Source organism: Triplophysa rosa, linkage group LG11 (assembly GCF_024868665.1).
Source record: "Triplophysa rosa linkage group LG11, Trosa_1v2, whole genome shotgun sequence".
Lineage (NCBI taxonomy): Eukaryota > Metazoa > Chordata > Actinopteri > Cypriniformes > Nemacheilidae > Triplophysa > Triplophysa rosa.
This window is the reverse complement of record NC_079900.1, coordinates 23981412-24002752: the sequence shown is the minus strand read 5'-3', so window position 1 is coordinate 24002752 and position 21341 is coordinate 23981412. Positions and strand designations below refer to the sequence as shown.

Below are 21341 nucleotides of genomic sequence, written 5' to 3'. Positions count from 1 at the left end.
CGGTGATGCGAGCGTCAGCTGCACGTTGCACCGGTCTCGCATCTCACGGCCCTCGTCCCGCTCTGCTTGTCACAGTCATGTTCTTCCAGTTAATGCAATGCATTGCACTATATTGCTAGTTGTCTTTTCAGGAAAAAAGCAGCCTGTTAAGTTATTTTATATTTGAATTAACCTTACTCTAAGTGATTTAGAGTGCTATAGAATTGTATGTTCATTAGGTTGAAACCTCTTGATAATATATTTACTTTGCACTATAAAGGGGTTTTGTGTTTACATACTGTTACAGACAAGTTGTCGAAAAAAAATGGCAAACAAGATGCATCGAATCGTGACCCTCTGAATCGTAATCGAATCGAATGGTGAGGCAGGTGAAGATTCACAGCTCTTGCACCAGTAGTGCGATTATTTCCAATAACCAGAGGAAGGACTTAATCGTTATTTGCTATAATACACAGCACAAAGGTGTGTATTATAGCAAACTTCTCCTTTATATGTTAACTGACTGTTTTTTTTGTAATTGTATATCTTTATCTATTTGTGTGATCTATTGTCTGTCAATTATTTGTAGATATTTGTCTTGACCTTGTCTGTCTGAATGTTCCTTTTTGTGAAGCGTCCTTGGGTTCTTGAAAGGCGCTATATTATTATTATTATTATTATTATTATTAATAATTCTATTACAATATAAAAAAGTTGGTGTACTGTTTAACGTTCTGTATTTAAATTGATCAAAACTTAATAGATTTGTCCATGCAAAATTGTCCACGAAAAAGTGGATTTTTCATACAAAATTAAAATGAGAGTGAGAGTACAGAAGAAAAGGGTTACGATCTCTAGCCGTGCCCCTTGCACACCTAAACTATTAGGAGACCTTAGGATCTAACCCTTCTACTTTCTTGTTAAGCTTGGGGATGTACATAAGAAACCTGTTGCTAAACAACCAGTGGAGATGTGACCCACTCAAATAAGACAAACCTGAGGAAAGATCACGGCAGCAACAAACAATTTCCAGTGTGAAAGGAATATTTTATCTCACGTATGAGGCATGAAGTGAAAACCACATTTTATGTAAACCATAAACAAAACAACCATAAACAAAGAATGATGCAAAACAGTGGAAAGTTGGTCACAAACATCTGTCCGCCCTATTAACACTGATGTGTAATGCTAATAAACCTGCCAGACAATGCCAGCAATACCTGGCAGGTGTTGACCATCCATCAATAGGGCATTACAGGTTGGTTAAATGGTCAAGACTAGGCCAAAGAAACTTCTTTAAATTGAATATATGCATTCCTTATGCTTGTAACATGTATAGTAGCAGTACCCGATTTGCAAATTTAATGACACATGAAAGATTCAGACGTTCAGAGGCTTAGGTGTCAAGAATACTTGGCCAGATCAATAACTGAGGTTGATGGTCAGGTATCAACAACTGACGATGATGAACAGACCGTTTCATCGGATGCGCGCCTGACCTCCAGTTAACTTCCGGTTTGTGTTTGGCTAGTGTCTAATAATATGAGTAATAATATGTAATTTAATTTATGTTAATATTCATTTGTATTTTTTATCGTATAATAATTGTATTAAATAAACGATTTGTTGCAGGGCTCGACAGTAAGGCTTGTCCGGGACAAGTAAATGGTTTGTGTGGGCAAGTGAGAGAGAAGTTCACAAAAAACAGTGCTACGAAAAAAAACAGTCTGTGCTAAGAATGGGTGCTCTAGCGATCTCTAACGTTTTTTGTGGCGTTGTTTCTAGATCTGATTCTGCAAAGGGTGCATCTGTCATTCAATAAGACCCTCTCGTCGCATGCTCTTATACACACACAGGCGCACACAAACCAGTGGTGTTTACAGAATTGTTTCCTTCAGAGAGTGAAAGCGACTAGCATCATTTTGGATAAACTTTAACTTTCAGTGAGTGGAGAAAAGTCTCCCTACATGCGTCTTCTCCTTTCATGACCTAACAGCAGCTCAAAGTTACTTGTAAGTGAATAAATGAATTATTACAAAACAGCGTGCACACGCACCTGTCATTGTTACTGACTGGACATGAACATTTGTCTGTAATTATTATTTTATGTCTGACAACAGAAACATTAAATATGTAAACGACTTTGGCTTCATTGGGTATTAAAATACAGTAAGTTCAAATAACGCATGTACGTCGCGATGATGTCACAAACATGCTAATTGGCACGTAATATCACCTTGCACCATTGTGACGGGTAAAAATAGATTATGACGGATTTTTACGAGCCTAGCGCAACCTCTGAGTAAACCTTCTCTGGATCGGTTCCCCATTTGTGGAATGATCTGCCCGCTGCTACAAGATCAGCAGATTCTGTAGCCATCTTTAAGAATCGGCTGAAAACACATCTCTTCCATCAGCACCTGACGATTAGATCTCTTTTCTACTCTTTCTATCAAAAAAAAAGAAAAAATATCCTTAGCTTTGTATACTGTGGTGGGCTATATGAGACTAGTTCTATTGCACTTATGCTTTTTGTTGTCCTCGTGTTGTTCCGACTGCTTCCATTGTTTACCTCATTTGTAAGTCGCTTTGGATAAAAGCGTCGGCTAAATGACTAAATGTAATGTAAATGTAAACCTCAAGCGTCTTCCCAATGACCCGTCAAAATAAATGTCCCGTTAACTTGAACACTCAGACAAATAAATACTGTAGTATTTGTTAAAGGAAATTGTAGTACCCTTGTAGTAAATTGATAAACTGTAGCAAACACTGTAGTATACTATAGTAAGGTTAAAAAAATTGTATCTAGGAATTTTACTGCAGTTTACTATAGTATAAATATCACTACAGTATACTACAGTAATTTATGTGGACAAATATACCTCTAGTAGAAAAATGAATACACAAAACTTGAAAAAATGAAACAAATTTAGATAAACTAAAAATTATATGGCCCCAATTTATCCATCTGTATGTAACAATGTAATTTGCAAGTTATCTGCCTATTCATGTGATGAACTGCACTTGCATATTTTTATAATGATGACAACAGATGTTTTATACTTGTGCTACAACAGTTTGGCCTCTGTAGCACCAGTGCTATGTGCAAAAAAGGTTAACGTACAGCCTAATAATAATTACTGCTTGCCTTTATTCTATAGCAATCATGGAGAGTAGGGCCTATTAACAATAATTAACGGACACTAGGTAAAACGCTTATAAGCAAACTTGACCAATCAGGATCTGAAACAATTATTTTGACTCTTCAAATGAAATATAATTGTTTATCTTCTAACTTCTGAATTATCCGTTTGAAGCATTATTTTTGTCATGTTGCACTTTTTTTAATTTAGACTTGCATTTTCTGTGTATATATTCCATAACTACTAAAATAATTGTGCAAGGGATTGTTAAATTACTGTAGATTAAATGGATGAGCCAGGGATGTGTTGATCATCACTGCTGGGCAGTGCTGAAGCATCAGACTGAACTGATGCTTGTGATGAGTGACAAACAAACCGTGGGCAGTGGCACAATCACCTCCCCGTTTGTTCTTCTTATCTGACTCGGGCCTTTATATCAAGACTTGGCAAGTGGCAGAAATGATTCAAATCCTTCTCAGGCCAATAAACACCAAGCCGCCAGCTCTTATTTCTGTTCTCTTGCATAATGAAGTGAACTTCACTCACACACCGGTGATGGGGATGACCCAATTGGACCGGGTGTTGTATTCTCAATGTGGCATGTGTGTGGACAGATTCAGGTAGAAATTTAAACCATCCGGCTAGTGTTGTCAAAAGTACCGGTACTTCGGGTCCAAGTCGGTACCTAAATATAAAAAAGTTGTCGGTACCTAATTTTCACAAGACCCGGTAGTACCGACGTACCGGGTCAACCGGGTACTGATGCTCTGTCTGACAGGTTGTTAGTCGGAAACTTTTTATAGACGCAATGAGCGGATAAGCGCGGCTCCGATCCACAAGAGATGCGGACAGAAATACTTCAGATTAAAGTCATATCACGAAGAAAACGAACAGTTTTGTGGTGAAACGAGGAAGCATCCGGATTTAAATTAACAAGTTCAAGCGCTAAGTTTCAAATTATGTTCGCGTTTGCATTATGAATGTTGTAGCATATGTTAAGTTAAAGGTTACGTCAAAATAAACATCCCTGTTTGCGTGTTAATTTGTTAGCGCCAATGCTAGTCAAGTGTACTTATTAACCATTTAATGCTTTTATAACTGTAATGGAGTAAAATTAATGGGAGGACATGGTGGGGTTTACAGTACCTAGTATTTTATTTAGGCCTATCTGCAATCTATGTGCTAGAAAACTATCATACTAACTGCATGACTAGCAATGTGTATGTCTTGGATAGATAACTCTATTAGGTTTAAAAAGCCACATTTAAACTAAAGAAAAATATATCTGTTGCATTTATTATTTTAATATACAGTTACCTTAATGCAAGTAACACTGTAAATGCAGTATAAAAACTGAGGTTGTGTGTGCATGTTTGTTCAGTCAGTTGACTTACTGAAGTTTATTCTATTTGTCTTATACAGCAGCAGACTGAGGAGGATGTTCATCAGCATGAAAGACCCCAGAGAGCACACAACAGTTTCAGCAACAATTAACTTATACTTCATGTATACAAAATGGCATTGCTTTCTATACATTTATATTAACAATGAGCTTTATTAATAAAATTGTGTTTCAATTAGCATGTACTTGTGTTTTGCTTTGGTACCGAAATTGGTACCGAGAACCGTGGAATTTTACTGGTATTGGTACCGACTACTGAAATTTTGGTACCGTGACAACACTACATCCGGCTAAAGACAAGACTGGTAAGTGAGGCAGACTAGACAGACAGGTTATCCAAATAATAAACACCACAAACTCAAGTGTTTTGTGTTTTTGGTCTGTAATCTGTGCTAGTGTACTCCAGAAAGTTGACAAAACAACTTCAAGGAAAATGAACTAAAAATAGAAATATTTGTTGACTCCCTGCCATCAAAGATGATAGAAAAGTGCTATGTGGGTACAATTTTAACAAAGTGAAAAATTACATTGAACAAGATAAGGCTAGGCCGTCTGAAAATGTATCCTCTTTAAAGGAGACATCAGATGAAAACCCCACTTTTTCTGTGTTTAAGTGCTATAATCGGGTCCCCGGTGCATCCAGCAACCCAGAAAACGTGAAAAATAAGAACCCAGTAAGTTTGTTTTGGTGTGCCTTTCCCTGCAAGCATGTGAGAAATCGAGCCGTTCAGATTTCGCTCCAATTGTGACATCCAAAGCAGATTTTATTATAATGTTACCACCCCTTAATCTACACAGTTCCACCCACCGCGCTCCACCATTGTTGTTTTCACAAGCGACAGTGGTGTACTCACGTGACGCCATGGCTAAAGTTCGTGGACAACATGCAATGTAGTCACTGCACAGAGTCCAAACCTTGGAAGAGACAGGAGTGGATTTATTTGTAGTGGAAATCCATTAGAAACCAAGTAAAAACCTGCTTGTTTGCGCGAATCAATTCAAGCCGGAGTGCTTTATCAACCTGGGACAGTACAAGCAGGATTAGATTCAAAGTTGTTCCTCAAGAGGGATCGAGACCGACGGAACGAGACAAAGCTGCCGATGTAAGTAATATTTATCAACAGTCTGAACTGACGTACATGTACCGTATATATAGGAGGATAACATTAGCATATGATAGCGAAGGGAGCTAAGTCACATGCTAAATAGAACATTCAAAGCCAGTGTTAAACTTACTGTATATAAGTGCAGATGGACACTTGGAGTTTAGCTGTATGCATGTTAATACATTATGTGCGTTAGTATGTTTAGCTGCGGCAAGCTGTTTGTTTTGCTAATGAACAGGGGCAAACACTGGGGTTAGTTTCGTTTTACATGTCTCAAATCATTCGTGCTTAGGCTGAAAAATCTGTCACAGCAAACTAGCTCTCACGTTGTGTGTGTAACGTTATAACTTGTCAATGACAAGCGCTAAAATCCATGTAATTCCGCTGAGATCTGCAGTGGATTCCGTGGATTTTAGGTAAGCATACACACGCACAACGCAAGCTCATTAGGATGCACTGTTTGCTGTGACTCCGGACAAATGATTTGAGACGTTTAAGACGAAACTAACCGCAGAGGAATTCAGGAAATATCATTTAGCTAAACCATTGCCATGGCAGTTACTACACGTGTGTTGTGTTGACACGCCGGATAGAAGGGGGGTGGGGTTCGCTGCAACTCATTATCAGTTAAAGAGACATGCACCAAAACGGGTTGCTGTGAGCATAGCTGTTTTTGACGAGTCAAGAAGGGTTTTGTTTACACAGCCATTGAGTGTTTTTAAGCAAAATTATGTTCCAGACATTTCATGAAGACCCTAATAAATCATACCAACTTGTTGAAAGTGCTCGTCTGAGGAGACCTTTAAAACACCACCGCCACAAGCATCAAAGCACAAATTATCCACTTTCAACAATAAACTATTAGTGTGTGACTTTAAATCTCCTGCTCTAAACAATGTTGCTGCAATTCTGAATAATCCGTTTTGTTGTAAGAACTATAATCGCTTTGTGCAGTTAAAAGTTATACTAATTCAGACAATTTATTTGTTGTACATCTGTCAGTTAACATATAGGAGGGCTGTGCTGTAGCATTCATATATTGCTCAGAAATGCACCAGATTAAGATCTGAAAGACATGACTCCACTTCCAAATCACCTTCCATTTCAAACATTTCTATGGCTGGATTTGGGCTTGTTTCCTCTAAAGTGACTGTTGGTCAGGATCAGGACTAGTGCTAGATTGCTCATGAAATAATGCCAGTATGACAGTAACAGCCCAACTGACAATAAACAATAAAGATGATTAAATCAGCACGTTTTTGTGTGTATGCTTACTTTATATACCACCTTTCAAACTAAAGGGCGTTTGAAAAGAAGGCTTGGTCACCTTGATTTCTGAGTCTGTTATTGAGGATTAATGTCAAAGGAGTAAGTTAAAATGTAGTCAAGTCGGCTATCAGTAGCGTTTCTTCAACATTTAGGTAATCTACGTGGAACAATGCACCACGGCAGCCACAAACACAACCAGGTGCAGAAATAAAAATAGTGTACTCACACTTTACCCAAGGGATGCTCCGATACCATTTTTTCCTTTCCCGATCCGATTTCGATACCTGAATTCTGAGTATCGGCCGATACTGATCCCGATCCGATACTAGCACTGCTTTTTCCTGATCAATGTAGAATTACATATCTTTTAGGGGTGGGAGAAAAAAATCGATTCACATATGAAATCGATTCAATCAGCTAGCAATTCGAATCGATTCACAAATTTCTAAAATAGATTTTTTTCAACTTTATTAAATATAATAACGTGACATCTTTGGAACAAATAAGGCAGAACTCAACTGCAAGAGCGGTTCAGCACCCGGACCTTTTACAGAGTGCACATCTCACACGCAAACATAGCGGAGCTTACACGAGCAGTAGAGAAAGAGAGAAAACCAAATACACAGCTCAAAAAATTAAGGGAACACTTGATCATCCTAGCATAACACCAAGTCAGTTAACTTTAACCTTCAACCTGGTAAGGAAGCATAAGTGATTGTGAACCATTTTTACTTGTTTTGGTGCAAATGAAAGTGACAACAGGTACACTGAAGAAGCAACAGCAAGGGTGGTCTGGGAGGGACCAGAGGGTCTTACAGACCTCCACGTGCTATTAAGTATCGCGATGAAATCCTCAGATCTTTTCAAAACTATCACTGTATAAAAAGTCTCAAGTGCAGAGAGGCACAAAATTGCTCATGCGCATCCTGGACACAGAATGATGTGTTTAATGCATGCGCTTCTATACTCTTTACAGTTATGCTCATCGCGGACATGAGCGGAGGCTTAATGCATCCGCTCCTTAGTTAAGATCATCCCGGACGAAGAATGATGTGCTTAAAGCATCTTGTCCTCCTGAAGTATCTGGGATCTTTGCTCCCCATGTTCATAACATTTTAAACGCAAAGAAAAGATATGTTATGTGTTTAACACATCGTGCATTGTATTCTTACAACAGTTTACACAGCCTTTTATAATCTGAGGTTTAAAAAGAGAATGACGCACAATATTCAGACCGCTTCCAGTGCTTTGAACTAACGTTAATGACACTCATCAGCGAGTACTGGCTCCAGCAAAATATAGTAATTTAAAACAAAACTACAGACTAGGGCTGTCACGATTATTAAATAATCGTCTCATCGCGATTGTTTGACCTCATCGCGATGGTTTCAGATCATCGCAATTATTTCACATCTCTATAGAAGACACTAGGGGGAGCTGTAGTGCATCTGCATATTGCATATTTTAGTGTATATATTGTTACTAAAGCATGGTAATACTTGTAAAATGTACCACCACAACACAATCACTTAAAAAAAAAAAAAACTAAAACATATACAAATTACCTGCAGTACAATTTAATATTATTTAAGCAAATCTCAGTGTGAAAACCAGTCTACCAAAATTTCATTAACACACAAGTAAAAGTTTATTGTAGTCTTGCAAGTGAGAAAAAAACAGACTAGAAGCTTTTCTATGACTGATAGTATTTTAATGGTGGCTTCAATTCACACCTGATCAATTTACTTAATGTACAAGTATTTGGTGGTTGTATTATTGACAGGTAAAAGCCTAAACCTTAAATATATGATGACCCAATTTTTTCCGATGTATTTCCAAGAAAAAAACATAGTCTTGTATTCAGAACAATATGGTCGTTTCAATCGCTGAATCAAAAATGTCAAAGCCCTAAAACAGACAATTAATCGGCATAATCGCAATGATTTATTAGACAATTAATCGTCAATCAAATTTCATAATCGTGACAGCCCTACTACACACTATTATCTATTGATTATGAAGAACAACAGAAACATTGGAACATCTTGGAAAGAGTAACGTCCTGACTAGGGATGCACCGATATGTACATTTTGCCGATAACCGATAATTCTTTAACATTGGAAGCCGATAACCAATATATTGGCCGATAAACAGTATCTAAATATTAATATAAAATTCCCTGAATTTTTAAGACTGAAACAAAAGGCAAAAAGTGGACAACTGCTTTTATTTGAAAACATTCACCACGGAAAACAAGGTAACCATTAGTTCTCTTTTTTCCCTTGAAAATCATGTACCAAGCCTACTTTACACTAGTTAACGATTCTTTAACCTTCAAACTTTCCTGGTATATTTAATAAACAAATTAAAGATGTTCTACAAGAAAAATGTTTCAATGTTTTAATAGCAGTAAGTTAATGATCACGACAGAAAGACAGTACTGTACTGTATTTTAACTGCGAGCAGCGTGCAGAGGAAGTAATAATCGGCCGATACCGATATGGCCAATAATTTATCGTGCATCCCTAGTAGGGTTGGGAATCGAAAATCAATTCCAATTTGGAATCGGCTAGGAATTGGATCGGAATCGAAAGGAATAGGAATCGGATACTTGAGATTAAAATTGGAATTCCTCTCATCAATTCCTGTGTGCATATTTTCAGAAAAGTACATGCGTTGCATGATCTGCTGATATCTCAATAAAAGCCCTTATGAAAATTATCGATATTTTTTACTATAGTAAGCATAGTTTAGCTATAGAATTTGCATTAATGCACAGGAATCACAAATTAACCATAGTTGCATTATAGTAACTGCAATTTAACCATGATGTAGTTCAACTATGATAATACAAATTGTAATAAATCAGAAAAGGTGTGTTTCTATGTTTAAATATACACAAAACGGTGCTCATAAATATATATATATATATTTTGCAAACAAGTCAATAAGCAGGCTAAATGACCATACAGGTTGATATCTAAATGTTTTACTTCAACTGTGGAATCGAAACTGGGAATCGATAAGAATCGAAATCGATAAGCAGAATCAGAATTGGAATCGATAAAATTGAAACGATTCCCAACCCTAATCCCTAGTCCTGACTATCATCGAACACTTTCGCATGCTGACTGGATATTGACAGATGACAGCACCAGCGGAGGTCAGAGTTTCCCTGACTAATTATGCTATGTTGGTTTGTTCCACATAACCCTATCGAATATCAAAGACTTTTACGGTGGTTTCATAATAGTTAGTCCCTTTTGAAGCTTTGTGAGTAACATCTGCGGCCAACGCACAGGATCGGATTTGGATCAGTCCAATATTGATCAATACCCAATCCAGCAAAAAGGTCTGTATCGACCCCGATCAAAATATCCGATCGGCGCATCCCAACAAAAACAGGATGCAAGCATTAGTCGCAAACTAATGATGGAAATTAAACAAACAATTACAAAATCATATAACTAACTATAATAATGCTTAACTAGATAGTAAAGTTTGAGTACAAACTTTATGTTGGCTTGACAAAGCCTGTCCTGAAGAGTTTGAAATAGTTTGAAAGGTTTTATTGTTAAACTTTTTCGAACATGATGGAAAAAATAATGTGACCCCAGTGTGTAAAAACCGGGCTTAGTATGTTTTTAGCATGATTAGCATGTTCGCTAGCATGAATAGCATGTTTGGTAACATGATTAGCATGTTACTAACATGTCTGCTAGCATGAATAGCATGTTTGCTAACATGAATAGCATGTTTTCTAGCAAGATGCTTACACAATTAACATGATACTAGCATGATTAGCATGTTTGCTAGCATTATGCTAACGCGATTAGCATGTTGCTAGCCTAATGCTAACGAGATTAGCATGTTTGCTAGCATGATGCTAACATGATTCGCATTTTGCCATGATGCTTACACTGTAAGCATGTTAACAAGTATGATGCTAACACGATTAGCATGTTTGCTAACACGATTAGCATGTTGCTAGTATGATACTCCAAGTCATGAGTGAAACGAACCAACCCCCATGTCTGTACCACGCCCATAGCAACCAAACACATTAGCCTAGCAACCGTATAGCAAGACCTTTATTTCTGCATCAGAACATTGTAGAGACATGGGAGTTGGTTCATTTCACTCGTGGCTTACAGTATTATCAATTGGCAGATAGGGCTGTCACGATTATTAAATAATCGTCTCATCGCGATTGTTTGACCTCATCGCGATGATTTCAGATCATCGCAATTATCGCACTTCTCTATAGAAGACACTAGGGGGAGCTGTAGTGCATCTGCATATTGCATATTTTAGTGTATATATTGTTACTAAAGCATGGTAATACTTGTAAAATGTTCCACCACAACACAATCAAAAAAAAAAAAACTAAAACATATACAAATTACCTGCAGTACAATTTAATATTATTTAAGCAAATCTCAGTGTGAAAACCAGTCTACCAAAATTTCATTAACACACAAGTAAAATTTTATTGTAGTCTTGCAAGTGAGAAAAAAACAGACTAGAAGCTTTTCTATGACTGATAGTATTTTAATGGTGGCTTCAATTCACACCTGATCAATTTACTTCATTTACAAGTATTTGGTGGTTGTATTATTGACAGGTAAAAGCCTAAACCTTAAATATATGATGACCCAATTTTTTCCGATGTATTTCCAAGAAAAAAACATAGCTTGTATTCAGAACAATATGGTCGTTTCAATCGCTGAATCAAAAATGAATGAGAATTAAATGTCAAAGCTCAAAAACAGACAATTAATCGTCATAATCGCCAAAGCCCTAAAACAGACAATTAATCGCCATAATCACAATGATTTATTAGACAATTAATCGTCAATCAAATTTCATAATCGTGACAGCCCTATTGGCAGATGCCAAGCCACGCCCATAGCAACCAAACACATTAGCCTAGCAACCGTTTAGCAAATCTCTGCATCAGAACATCGTAGAGACATGGGGATTGGTTAGATTAATTCGTGGCTTAAAGTGTTATCACCCTAGTGACTGCCCAGTGCCGCGGTTTGCCACAAAGCATCACTCACATTTTCTTCAGAAAATGTACCTATCTACTTCTTGTTCCACTTTTTTTTCAGCACGCAACTTGTCCCGCAGCTTTTGATGTAGACCCATGATTGAGGGCTCAAATCGAGCGGCCCATTGAGGAATGGTGTGCTATGACTTTTAGAAGCGATCGGGTGGGGAGTGTTCGATAGGGGGCAAATAAAAACCCGAAAAATCCCATTGACTTAACATTGCGCCGAACTTTGACGGGTCGTAGCTCCGAGCGAGGATTTCGTAGAAACGTGCGGGTTACCACATTTGAAGAGACTATCAGGCTCTGTACGAACATACCTCACAATGGGGTGTAAGTTGCACCCCTGGAGTGTAAGAGACACCCAAAATTCCCCATTGACAGGAAACATGCCCATATAAGGCGTAAAACTGTCCTGTGTTGAATATCAATATCAGTACAACCACTTAGAGACAAGGGGGTGGGCTCATTTTACTCAGGCAACCAATCAGTGTCACATGATCATCATGAAGCTATTAAGTCACGCCCATAGCAACCATTTACAGCAACCTAGCAACCGATCCCATAGACTCCCATTATAAAAAGTCCAGGTGGATATCTTTGCAAAACAGTGTCATAGAGACAAGGGGGTGGGCTCGTTTTACTCAGGCAACCAATCAGTGTCCCAGGAACTTCATTAAGCTACGAAACCACACCCATAGCAACAAAACATGTTAACTTAGCAACCGATTAACAAGACATATTTATTTTAACAAGACCTATATTTCTGTATCAGATCATCGTAGAGACATGCGGGTTGGTTCATTTCACTCGTGGCTTTGTCACTCGAGTATTATCAATTGTAAAATGCCAAGCCACGCCCATAGCAACCAAACACATTAGCCTAGCAACCGTTTAGCCAGATGTATATCTTTGCATCAGAATATTGTAGAGACATGGGGATTCGTTCATTTCACACGTGGTTAGGCGTATCATGCTAGCCAAATGCTAGTCATGCTAGCGACATGTTAATCATGTTAACATCATGTTAGCGACATGCTAATTATGTTACCATAATGCAAGTAACATGCTAATGTTGTTAGCATCATGCTAATCGTGTTAGCATAATGCTAGCAACATGCTAATCGTGTTAGTATCATGGTATCAAAATGCTAATCATGTTAGCAAACATGCTAGCAACATGCTAATCATGTTAGAAAACATGCTAGCAAACATGCTAGCAACATGCTAATCGTGTTAGCATTATGCTAGCAACATGTTAATCATGTTAGCAAACAAGCTAGCAACATGCTAATTATGCTAGCAAAAATGCAAACATGCTAGCAACATGCTAATTGTGTTACTATCATGCTAGCAAAATGCTAATTGTGTTAGCATCATGCTATTAACATGCTAATCGTGTTAACAGAATGTTAGCAACATGCTAATTGTGTTAACCTCATGTTATTAACATGCATATCATGTTAAGATCATGCTAATACATGTTAACATCATGGTTAATCATGATAATTTGATGTTTTAACTTGATATTAGCGTTCGCGGTTTTCCACAAAGCATCACTCACATTTTCTTCAGAAAATGTACCTATCTAGTAGGGCTGTGTATTGGCAAGTGCCTCCCGATACGATACATATCACAATAGATGGGTCACGATACAATATATTGCTATGTATTTCGATACACATCTGCGATATATTGCAATACCTTAAATAGAAAATGTAAAAAGTAGAGCTAGAAATGCAACATGCTGTGCACCACCGGGGGTTTTCTGTAAGGATAAGTGTAAAAACATCCCTTACCTCTGCTGAGTGGCCATGACGTGCGATGCATGGACCTTTAGATCAGAGGTTTGGGTTCTCAAACTGTGGATTGCGCCCCTCAAGTGGGTAGCACAGGGGAATACGGTGGGTCACGCAAGTCACTTGGCTGTTGTGGTGCATTACAGTTAAAACAATGAACATGGGCAGTATAAAACCAGAGGTGGACGAAGTACACAACTTCCTTACTTGAGTGAAAGTACAGATACTACTGGTCAAATATTACTTCACTACAAGTAAAAGTTGTAAAGACAGATTCTTACTTAAGTAAAAGTACAGAAGTACGTGCTTTTAAAAGTACTCAAGTATTAAAAGTAAATTTCCTTTATGTCAGTTGTGCATTGTTTTATTGTCGTATACCTTATGCCTCTGAAGCAACCTACTGAATACACTGAGTAGCTCACAGTATCAGTGGTATTAAAGGAGTAGTTCACTTCAAAATTTGCCCCCATTGACTTTCCATAGTAATTTTTATTCCTACTATGGAAAGTCAATGGGGGCAAATTTTTCAGTGAGCAACTCCTTTAAGAGTTTTATATGTTTAGCATATATATGTTTAGTTTAGATATAATTCTGTATTATCATTTAGCCTAATTATCCTCATTAGCCCCCTAGGCCTATATGTATTTATGAGCAGTGTTCTTTTATTTTGTATATTCCCTTTACCAATTTTAGCAGCAATTTACCAGTAAGTAGTAAGGTTCTTGTAAATAGTAAAGTGTAGAAGCCATGTGTTTGTTGGATTTAGTACCATTTGTATTACCATAATTTAACTACAAACATAAACTATAGCTAGTATAATGAAACTATGGTATGTTTAGTTGCTGTGGTTTTACTAAAGTTTATTAATTGGAGTATGGTTCCTATATATAGAAAATGGTAAATTTGTGGATACTGTGGTTTTACTGCAAATACCATCCCTGCTGAAAAAAACAATGAATTTTTAACTAGAATGAGATTTTTAAATTAAATTCCTGTTTGTAGTGTGTTTTGGGTTTTATTTCAATAGGATACCATCCCACCAATAGAATCCATCACATACAAGTAGACAAGTATCCATAGTACAATTCCCATTATAACCATTAAATCCATTACATTTTCTGTTGTATTTTGCGCAGGGTTCTATTGTTTTTATTTCAACAGGAATACTTCAACTATAGTTACTTCAGTAAAAACATCATTCATTTTCCAAATCGCTTTAAATGATATAGCAGCTAATCAGAAGTTAACACGCACGCGTAGCTCAAGGTGTATGTGATGCTTATTTACCGTTTAGCCGTTATGCCGATCATTTTCATGACGATGTTTCTATGTTCTTTGACTGATCGTAACCCACAGATGCTTACACCACACTTTAACATGTGCCTTTTTCGTCTTTTATTGTTCTATTTGCCTTTTTAGAGCGCTATGAATGGTGTAGCAGCGCCTACGTTTACATTAGTTTAGCGGGGAAGATCCCAGAGTTGCCAGATTTGCGTTAAAAAATCTGCCAAATGGCCATTCAAAGCTTGCCGGAAAACTGCGTGCTTAGAAAAACTGAAATACTTGGCAACATTAAAAGGTCCTGGCAGTTCGCAAGCCAGATTAATTGCGCACACAGGAAACCCCGCTGCATAGAACCCAATTTCTACTTTTGGACCTTTTTATAAATGTAGTGGAGTAAAAAGTATGATATTTGTCTTTCAAATGTAGTGAAGTTAAAGTACAAGTACTCAGAAAAAGTAATACTCAAGTAAAGTACAGATACTCAAAAAGTGTACTTAAGTACAGTACTCAGGTAAATTTACTTCGTTACTGTCCACCTCTGTATAAAACCCCTGGTTCATCCGTGCTGTAAATGTGCTGGTGTCACATCCGTGAAAGCACAATAAATGTCATTGTTACTTTTCTTAATAAACTTTTTGTCTAATGCACTGCAGTAGCCAAGTGACTTTTGTCATGACTTGCGAAGCCTACAAACAGCATTATTTTATATAACTCATTACTCCATTACTTATTTTGAAAACCAAAGCCCACCCACACATCAGCTCTGAGAGCTCCAAGCGTTCTTATATTTTCCGCCATGCTCGCTTCCACTTACTTACAAGATCAGGAAACCAAAGCAACGACATTGCTCCATTTGGCTTACAGCTAGCTATTAGCCAGGACTGCTTCCCTGACAGCTGCCCTAAATGATCGAGACCATCAGTAAATACTCAGAAAAAATGTGTTTAGTGTAAGACAAAGCCAAATGGACCTTGACGGTGATTTTAATAAAACTCATCACATGACCATGATCCCTTTGTTATCAACTATGAGTATAAAGAGCCTGTGATCAGAAAATGACCCGGATGAAAGACCTTTTTACAGAGTAAATCATTTACCACTGATAAGAAGTGGAATGCTTGGGTTTATGATTTGCCTTACTGTAACTTTTCTAAGTGTAATGAGGAAACAGGCCACCAGAAAAATCACTCAAAAGTCACCTATAAACACAATGGGGTTAAGCATATAAGGCCATTTCTTCCTATTCAGAGCTATAATATGATAAGTCATTTGTTGATTGTTTCATAGATTTGGACACAATGTGGTTTGTTTACTGGGAGGTCAACTTTCAATTCACCTGCTGACATTATTAACAAATAAAAGTACCATGATTTATTTTCTATTTTTATTTATTTACATTGGTGAATGTTTTTTGAGGTAGGCAGTGCACCTTTATCCTCAGCTGTCAACACAAACACAGCTGTCGAAGCAGGTTAGGCAGACAGCATATACACAGATTTCCTATCTAGGTAGGCAGCTCCCTTTCGAGACAACATGAGTGAAAGCAGCAGACACACGTTGTCATCTTACCTGAGTGTTCATATGAGACTGGAGCAGCTTGTGCGAGTGTGGCAAATCCCAGTAAACACACACACACCCCTCCACGGAGAGCCTCCATCCTCAGCACTGCGGCTAATCCGCTACCTCAACCACCTACGACGAGCTTTTACACCTCGATAAATAACGCAAACGACGCATGAACTCGTTCGTCTATATCTTTACACATCTATATATCTACATCGGTTTTGTCAAAGACACATTTTGCCTCGTGCGTCTCATATGTTGTGTCATCAGCTTTAGCTAGCACGACAGTCCTGTGATGTTCGTGAAACTAAGCTAATGCTAACCGCTTCCGGGCGTCTTATTTGCGGCGATTTGTCATCGTTTAAACTCTCTCGTGTGTTCACTACCTCTCTAGGACGATTAAATGTGCCGATGTGTCGTTCACCGGCATTGTAAAGCTCGGAGGTTGATGGAGAAATCAAAAGCGCAGTAAACACAGTGCTCCAGCATCACCTTTCCGTACGAGCGCCATGTTTCCTGACGTCAAACGTCGCGTCGCGTCATGCGCGCCGCACGCGCGGGCGAAGGTGACGGAAGCCGACACATCGCCTGCTCGAGTTATTCATGGTAGTTTATTTCATTATGAGAGAAAATCTGCTTTAAACTGTTATAATGTGCTGTCATACAGAGATGAACAGTCTCATAAGCATTTACCGGCTTGTTTTTTCTCAACTCGATATTAATCGATATTAATAATTATTCTTATTCTTATTACATTGCCAAAATAATGTTCAGTGTAGATTTGTCTTTGTCTATAATTTTCAGAAATGTTATGTCATCATCAAGCAGGTTGTTGGGGTAGACTATCATCCTAAAATCTATTTTTGGCTCTTATTGGCTGTTTTTTCTGTCTAGTCTAATCCATTTAAAAATGTCAAAATAAAATGTAGAAATAATTTTATTATTTAGAATAATTATAACATTTAGAATTTTCCAATGTTTTTAAATAAAATTTGAGCTTTCTAATGAAAGAAATGAATTGGTTGGTAAAAAAGCTATTTTTTTCTTCAAATATAATTTCAAACATTTAAGCATCCTATTTGAGAATAAAATATTTTTAAGATTATAAAAAGCATGCCAGTCAATGTGTTTTCTAATAGTTATAGTGTCTAATAATATTATAATCGATACTATGCAATTGGTCGCATGTGTCCATTCTCCAGACACACCCATTCCCCTTTTTGTGTACTGTACCGGTCAATAGCTGCTCTTATACAAGCACATTTTATACATTTCATTATTTCTTAATATGTTACAATTGGTCTAGTAATGGCATACACTCATGCACGAACTATACCAGCAAATCTGACCGTCTGTACAAATGATTTAACACAGATTTGTTCATTTGAATGGTTATATAAAAATCTTAAAACATTTAGGCGTTGTAAAGTTTCTATATCTTTCGGTTTGTTTTCTATTAATTTCATTGCATTAAACACTAAAAAAATCAAGCAAAGCGGTATGTGTTCATTACTTTTCAGCACCAACTTCACTTCTGAGCATTTCTCCAACTACTTTCAACTAGTGTTAATGTGACTTTTATGTATGAAGTTAGTATCTTTCACACAGGTGCCCCAGCAAAGTGCAGTGTATTACAAAAACAATGGACAAACATTAGGGAATGCTATTCTTCAAGATCACTTGATTTCATATTTGTTCTGTCATTAACATATATGTGGATTAAGTGTTTAAATATTTTTAAAGTCTGCTTATTTTTGTGCCATTTATATATTAGTATTTAACATTTAGACCCGTTATAAGGAAAATCCTTTGAAAACCTAGTTTTGTGGAAATGTTCCGAGAAAAAATAGGAGTGGCTACCATTATAGCCATCAAATTTATCTTAAAGGCAAGATCACTTTCAGTTTGTATAACATTGACAACACTTATTGTGATGATTTTATTTTATGTGCTATTATCTCTCCTCCACAATGCAGAACAAAGGCAGTCAAGCTGTTTGCATCCTGCCAGCATCACTCTATGTCCCAGTAGTACCTGATAGCCAATGACCTTAGAGCTCACCTGAGTCCTTCAAGGGTATATGCAAAAATCTCATCCTTTCAGACCAATAGTTGTCAGAAATGATCCCCTCGGATTAGTTAATGAGGAGGGAGGTGTTTTGGCATAAGGAAGACCTCCGTGGGTTTAAGGGCACGAACCTCGCGGTCTCTGCGCACTTTCGATCACAGAAGTAAAGGAGAGGGTCTCTGAGTTTTCCTTGTTCCAGAGGATACAGACATTCACACATCACTTCCACAACCTTCCACAACCGGTTCGTTTCCACAAACGAAGGTCAGTACCTTTTTCTAACACGTGAACCCGCTTGCTGGCATTGTCAGGTAGACTAGTGGATTTCATGTCTGCGGAAATTATGTTTTTCATTACTTGATGTTTTCTGGGAGGTTCTAGGTTGAGGAGGTGTATTTTGACATCTATATGTTTCTTATCTGATCCTTTCTTCGTGTAATATTTCTTTGTATAAGGTTGGACTAAAACTGGGATTTCATTCATTTTTGTAGAGTGTTTGCTGATGCTATTAAAAAAATGCAAGTACAGCGGGCAGATATAAAACATGTGGTCCTGATGTGGTGACTTTTTTATTTTACTGTTTGTTTGAAGCATTTATAGTTTTGGAGAAGCATGGCACTTTCCGGAATTCTGAAACAAGAGAACATCTCCGCTGCTATCCAGGCTTGCCAATGTGAGTTAAAGCAGCCACACACACAGCACTATCAACACACTAAATTTGTATTCATCTACAACTGCATCGGACACACTCATGCGTGCTTGAGTGTGTCCGACACGCAATACAGTTGTGCTATTGTCAGTAACAGCAGAGACACATTTGCAGCCTCAGAAGTTACAGCTGCAGATAGAGAGCGATCCCACAGGCCCGTGCATTGGGGATGGATGGATCCAGGTATCCAGGCAGCCAGGGGGCTGGGGAACAGTTGCCACCAGGATACCAACGTGTTTGTGCCGAGCATCCAAGACCACACACACGCACCACTCATGCAAATTTCCCATAGCAATCGTGCTTAATTGTCATTTCCAAAACATGATGTCCAATTTAGCACACCATCTAGACCAGTGGTTCTCGAACTGGGGACCGTGGCCCCCTGGGGGGCCCCAAGATGGATCCAGGGGGGCCACAGATTTTGTGGCATTTTATGAAATATAGAAATTTATCATAGATTTTATGCAATCAAACATCAGAAAAATGACACCACTAACCAAAAGAATTGAGGTTCCAGCATTGTATAACTGAATGTTTTTGGTTTAATTAAAATTCTAAGTTTAAGATTATACGTCTTTATATGGGGGGCCGCAAAGCGATGCACTTAACACAAAGGGGGCCTTACAACGAAAAAGTTTGAGAACCACTAGTCTAGACAAATGCAAATATCTGTGGTTTTATTCAAACACTTCATCACATGTCAAATTTGCTACATTTCTATACAAGGACACAAAGACCTCACTTTTAAATGTTTCACTTATATTTGGGATTAACTGTGCAACTATTAAAATGAGTCAAAACGGGTTATTTTTTTATTAGTTCAATTTTCCAAGAAATATTTAGTTGATAGTTTGTTTTGGTTGAAGTCTCTCTCATTCTCTCAATCTCTGTATTTTGTTGCCTTCAGCTCCTGGAAGTTTCAACTACAAGTCATTCTTTGATCAAGTTGGACTGAAGGGTAAAGGCGGTTCAGATGGGGAGAAGGTTTTCAAGGCTCTGGACCAAGACAAGAGTGGATATATTGAAAAGGAAGAGCTGAAGTAAACTTTTACCACTTTTACATTGCAGTTTGGGGCTTTTCTTTTTTGTGTTATGTTTAGGTACAATACTGCATCTCTATTAGATGAGACTGAAAGCACACAGCGAACCTCCGTGTGATTATTTGTATTTGTCTGTTCTTTGATTGTGTCTCCAGACGCTTCCTCCAGAACTTCTGCTCAGGGGCCCGAGAGCTCAGCGAGGCTGAGACCAACACTCTCCTGGCAGCTGGAGATTGTGATGGAGATGGCAAAATTGGGATGGAAGGTAAGCCGAATCAGCACAAGGCCCTCCTCAATAGGCCTTGGGGGCTGTACTCCTATAGAAACCTGCCGGGCCGCTCCTTAACTGTCTGGCTCCTGTTGATCCTTTGGGATTGATCAGCACAGTACATATGAGATTTAGATCAATTCAAGACACTTAAACACACACAGACATACTGATTGCCTTGAAAGACTATGAATTCTCTGATGGGAATCTCTTCCTCCCCAGTCAAATTAACACCTCTGTCATTATAGGTCTTTGAGTCTTTGATATTTATGACTGCCAGATCTGCTCTGACAGTATGAATGAAGTCTACGTTTTCTCTCTCTTTCACAGAATTCTGCGCCTTGCTGAAATGAAAATGCGGCCTGAGCTTCCAGGCGGATTCATTTCACGCGTTTCTCTTATTTATTTCGCATGTATCATCGGTGTTGCTTTTCGATGTGTGTCGGTCTGCATAGAAAGTCATTGTCGTGACTGTTCAAATCTTGTTTGGGATTAAAAATAAATCAATTGAAATTTTCATCTGTAACTGTTGATTAGAAACTGCTCAATAAAACTTTCACCAACTATTGTTTTGTGTGGTCTTTTGTATAGAAAAACAACATTACAAAAAACGCAAAAAGGGAAAGCAAGTTTAATTAATAAAAAAACTGAATCAATG

General features: G+C 37.8%; 3 protein-coding genes across 5 annotated transcripts in view; 2 read left to right on the top strand and 1 right to left on the bottom strand.

The window, feature by feature from the left end:
• Positions 1-4801, top strand: part of tecpr1b (tectonin beta-propeller repeat containing 1b) — a 56781-nt gene extending 51980 nt beyond the window's left edge. The window contains exon 26 of the mRNA XM_057345100.1: positions 4545-4801. The gene's annotated coding sequence lies outside the window, so the exon portion shown is untranslated. The remainder of the gene's footprint in view (positions 1-4544) is intronic.
• The window catches only part of lmtk2 (lemur tyrosine kinase 2), a 40525-nt gene extending 23407 nt beyond the window's left edge, over positions 1-17118 (bottom strand). For both annotated transcript variants that reach the window (XM_057345094.1, XM_057345096.1), the window contains exon 1: positions 16606-17118. In XM_057345094.1, coding sequence (XP_057201077.1) covers positions 16606-16693 — 88 coding nt within the window. In that variant the 5' untranslated portion in view covers positions 16694-17118. The remainder of the gene's footprint in view (positions 1-16605) is intronic.
• Positions 17119-18831: 1713 nt separating this feature from the next.
• On the top strand, positions 18832-21221 carry pvalb5 (parvalbumin 5). Of its 2 annotated transcripts, XM_057346904.1 has the most exons (5): positions 18832-18930; positions 19258-19339; positions 20283-20415; positions 20571-20680; positions 21014-21221. In XM_057346904.1, the coding sequence occupies exons 2-5, from the start codon at positions 19279-19281 to the stop codon at positions 21034-21036; spliced, it is 327 nt and encodes a 108-aa protein (XP_057202887.1). In that variant the 5' UTR covers positions 18832-18930; positions 19258-19278; the 3' UTR covers positions 21037-21221. The 2 variants fall into 2 exon arrangements, with proteins under 2 accessions (XP_057202887.1, XP_057202888.1); XM_057346905.1 differs by lacking the exon at positions 18832-18930 and having other exon boundaries at positions 19189-19339.
• Positions 21222-21341: the final 120 nt, after the last annotated feature.

What these genes read in the sequence shown, in the direction of transcription:
- pvalb5 (XM_057346904.1), top strand. Translation starts at nt 19,279, where the DNA reads ATGGCACTTTCCGGAATTCTGAAACAAGAGAACATCTCCGCTGCTATC. An exon ending in ATTGAAAAGGAAGAGCTGAA is followed by an intron (nt 20,416 to 20,570) that starts GTAAACTTTTAC and finishes TTGTGTCTCCAG; the next exon opens with ACGCTTCCTCCAGAACTTCT. An exon ending in TGGCAAAATTGGGATGGAAG is followed by an intron (nt 20,681 to 21,013) that starts GTAAGCCGAATC and finishes TCTCTTTCACAG; the next exon opens with AATTCTGCGCCTTGCTGAAA.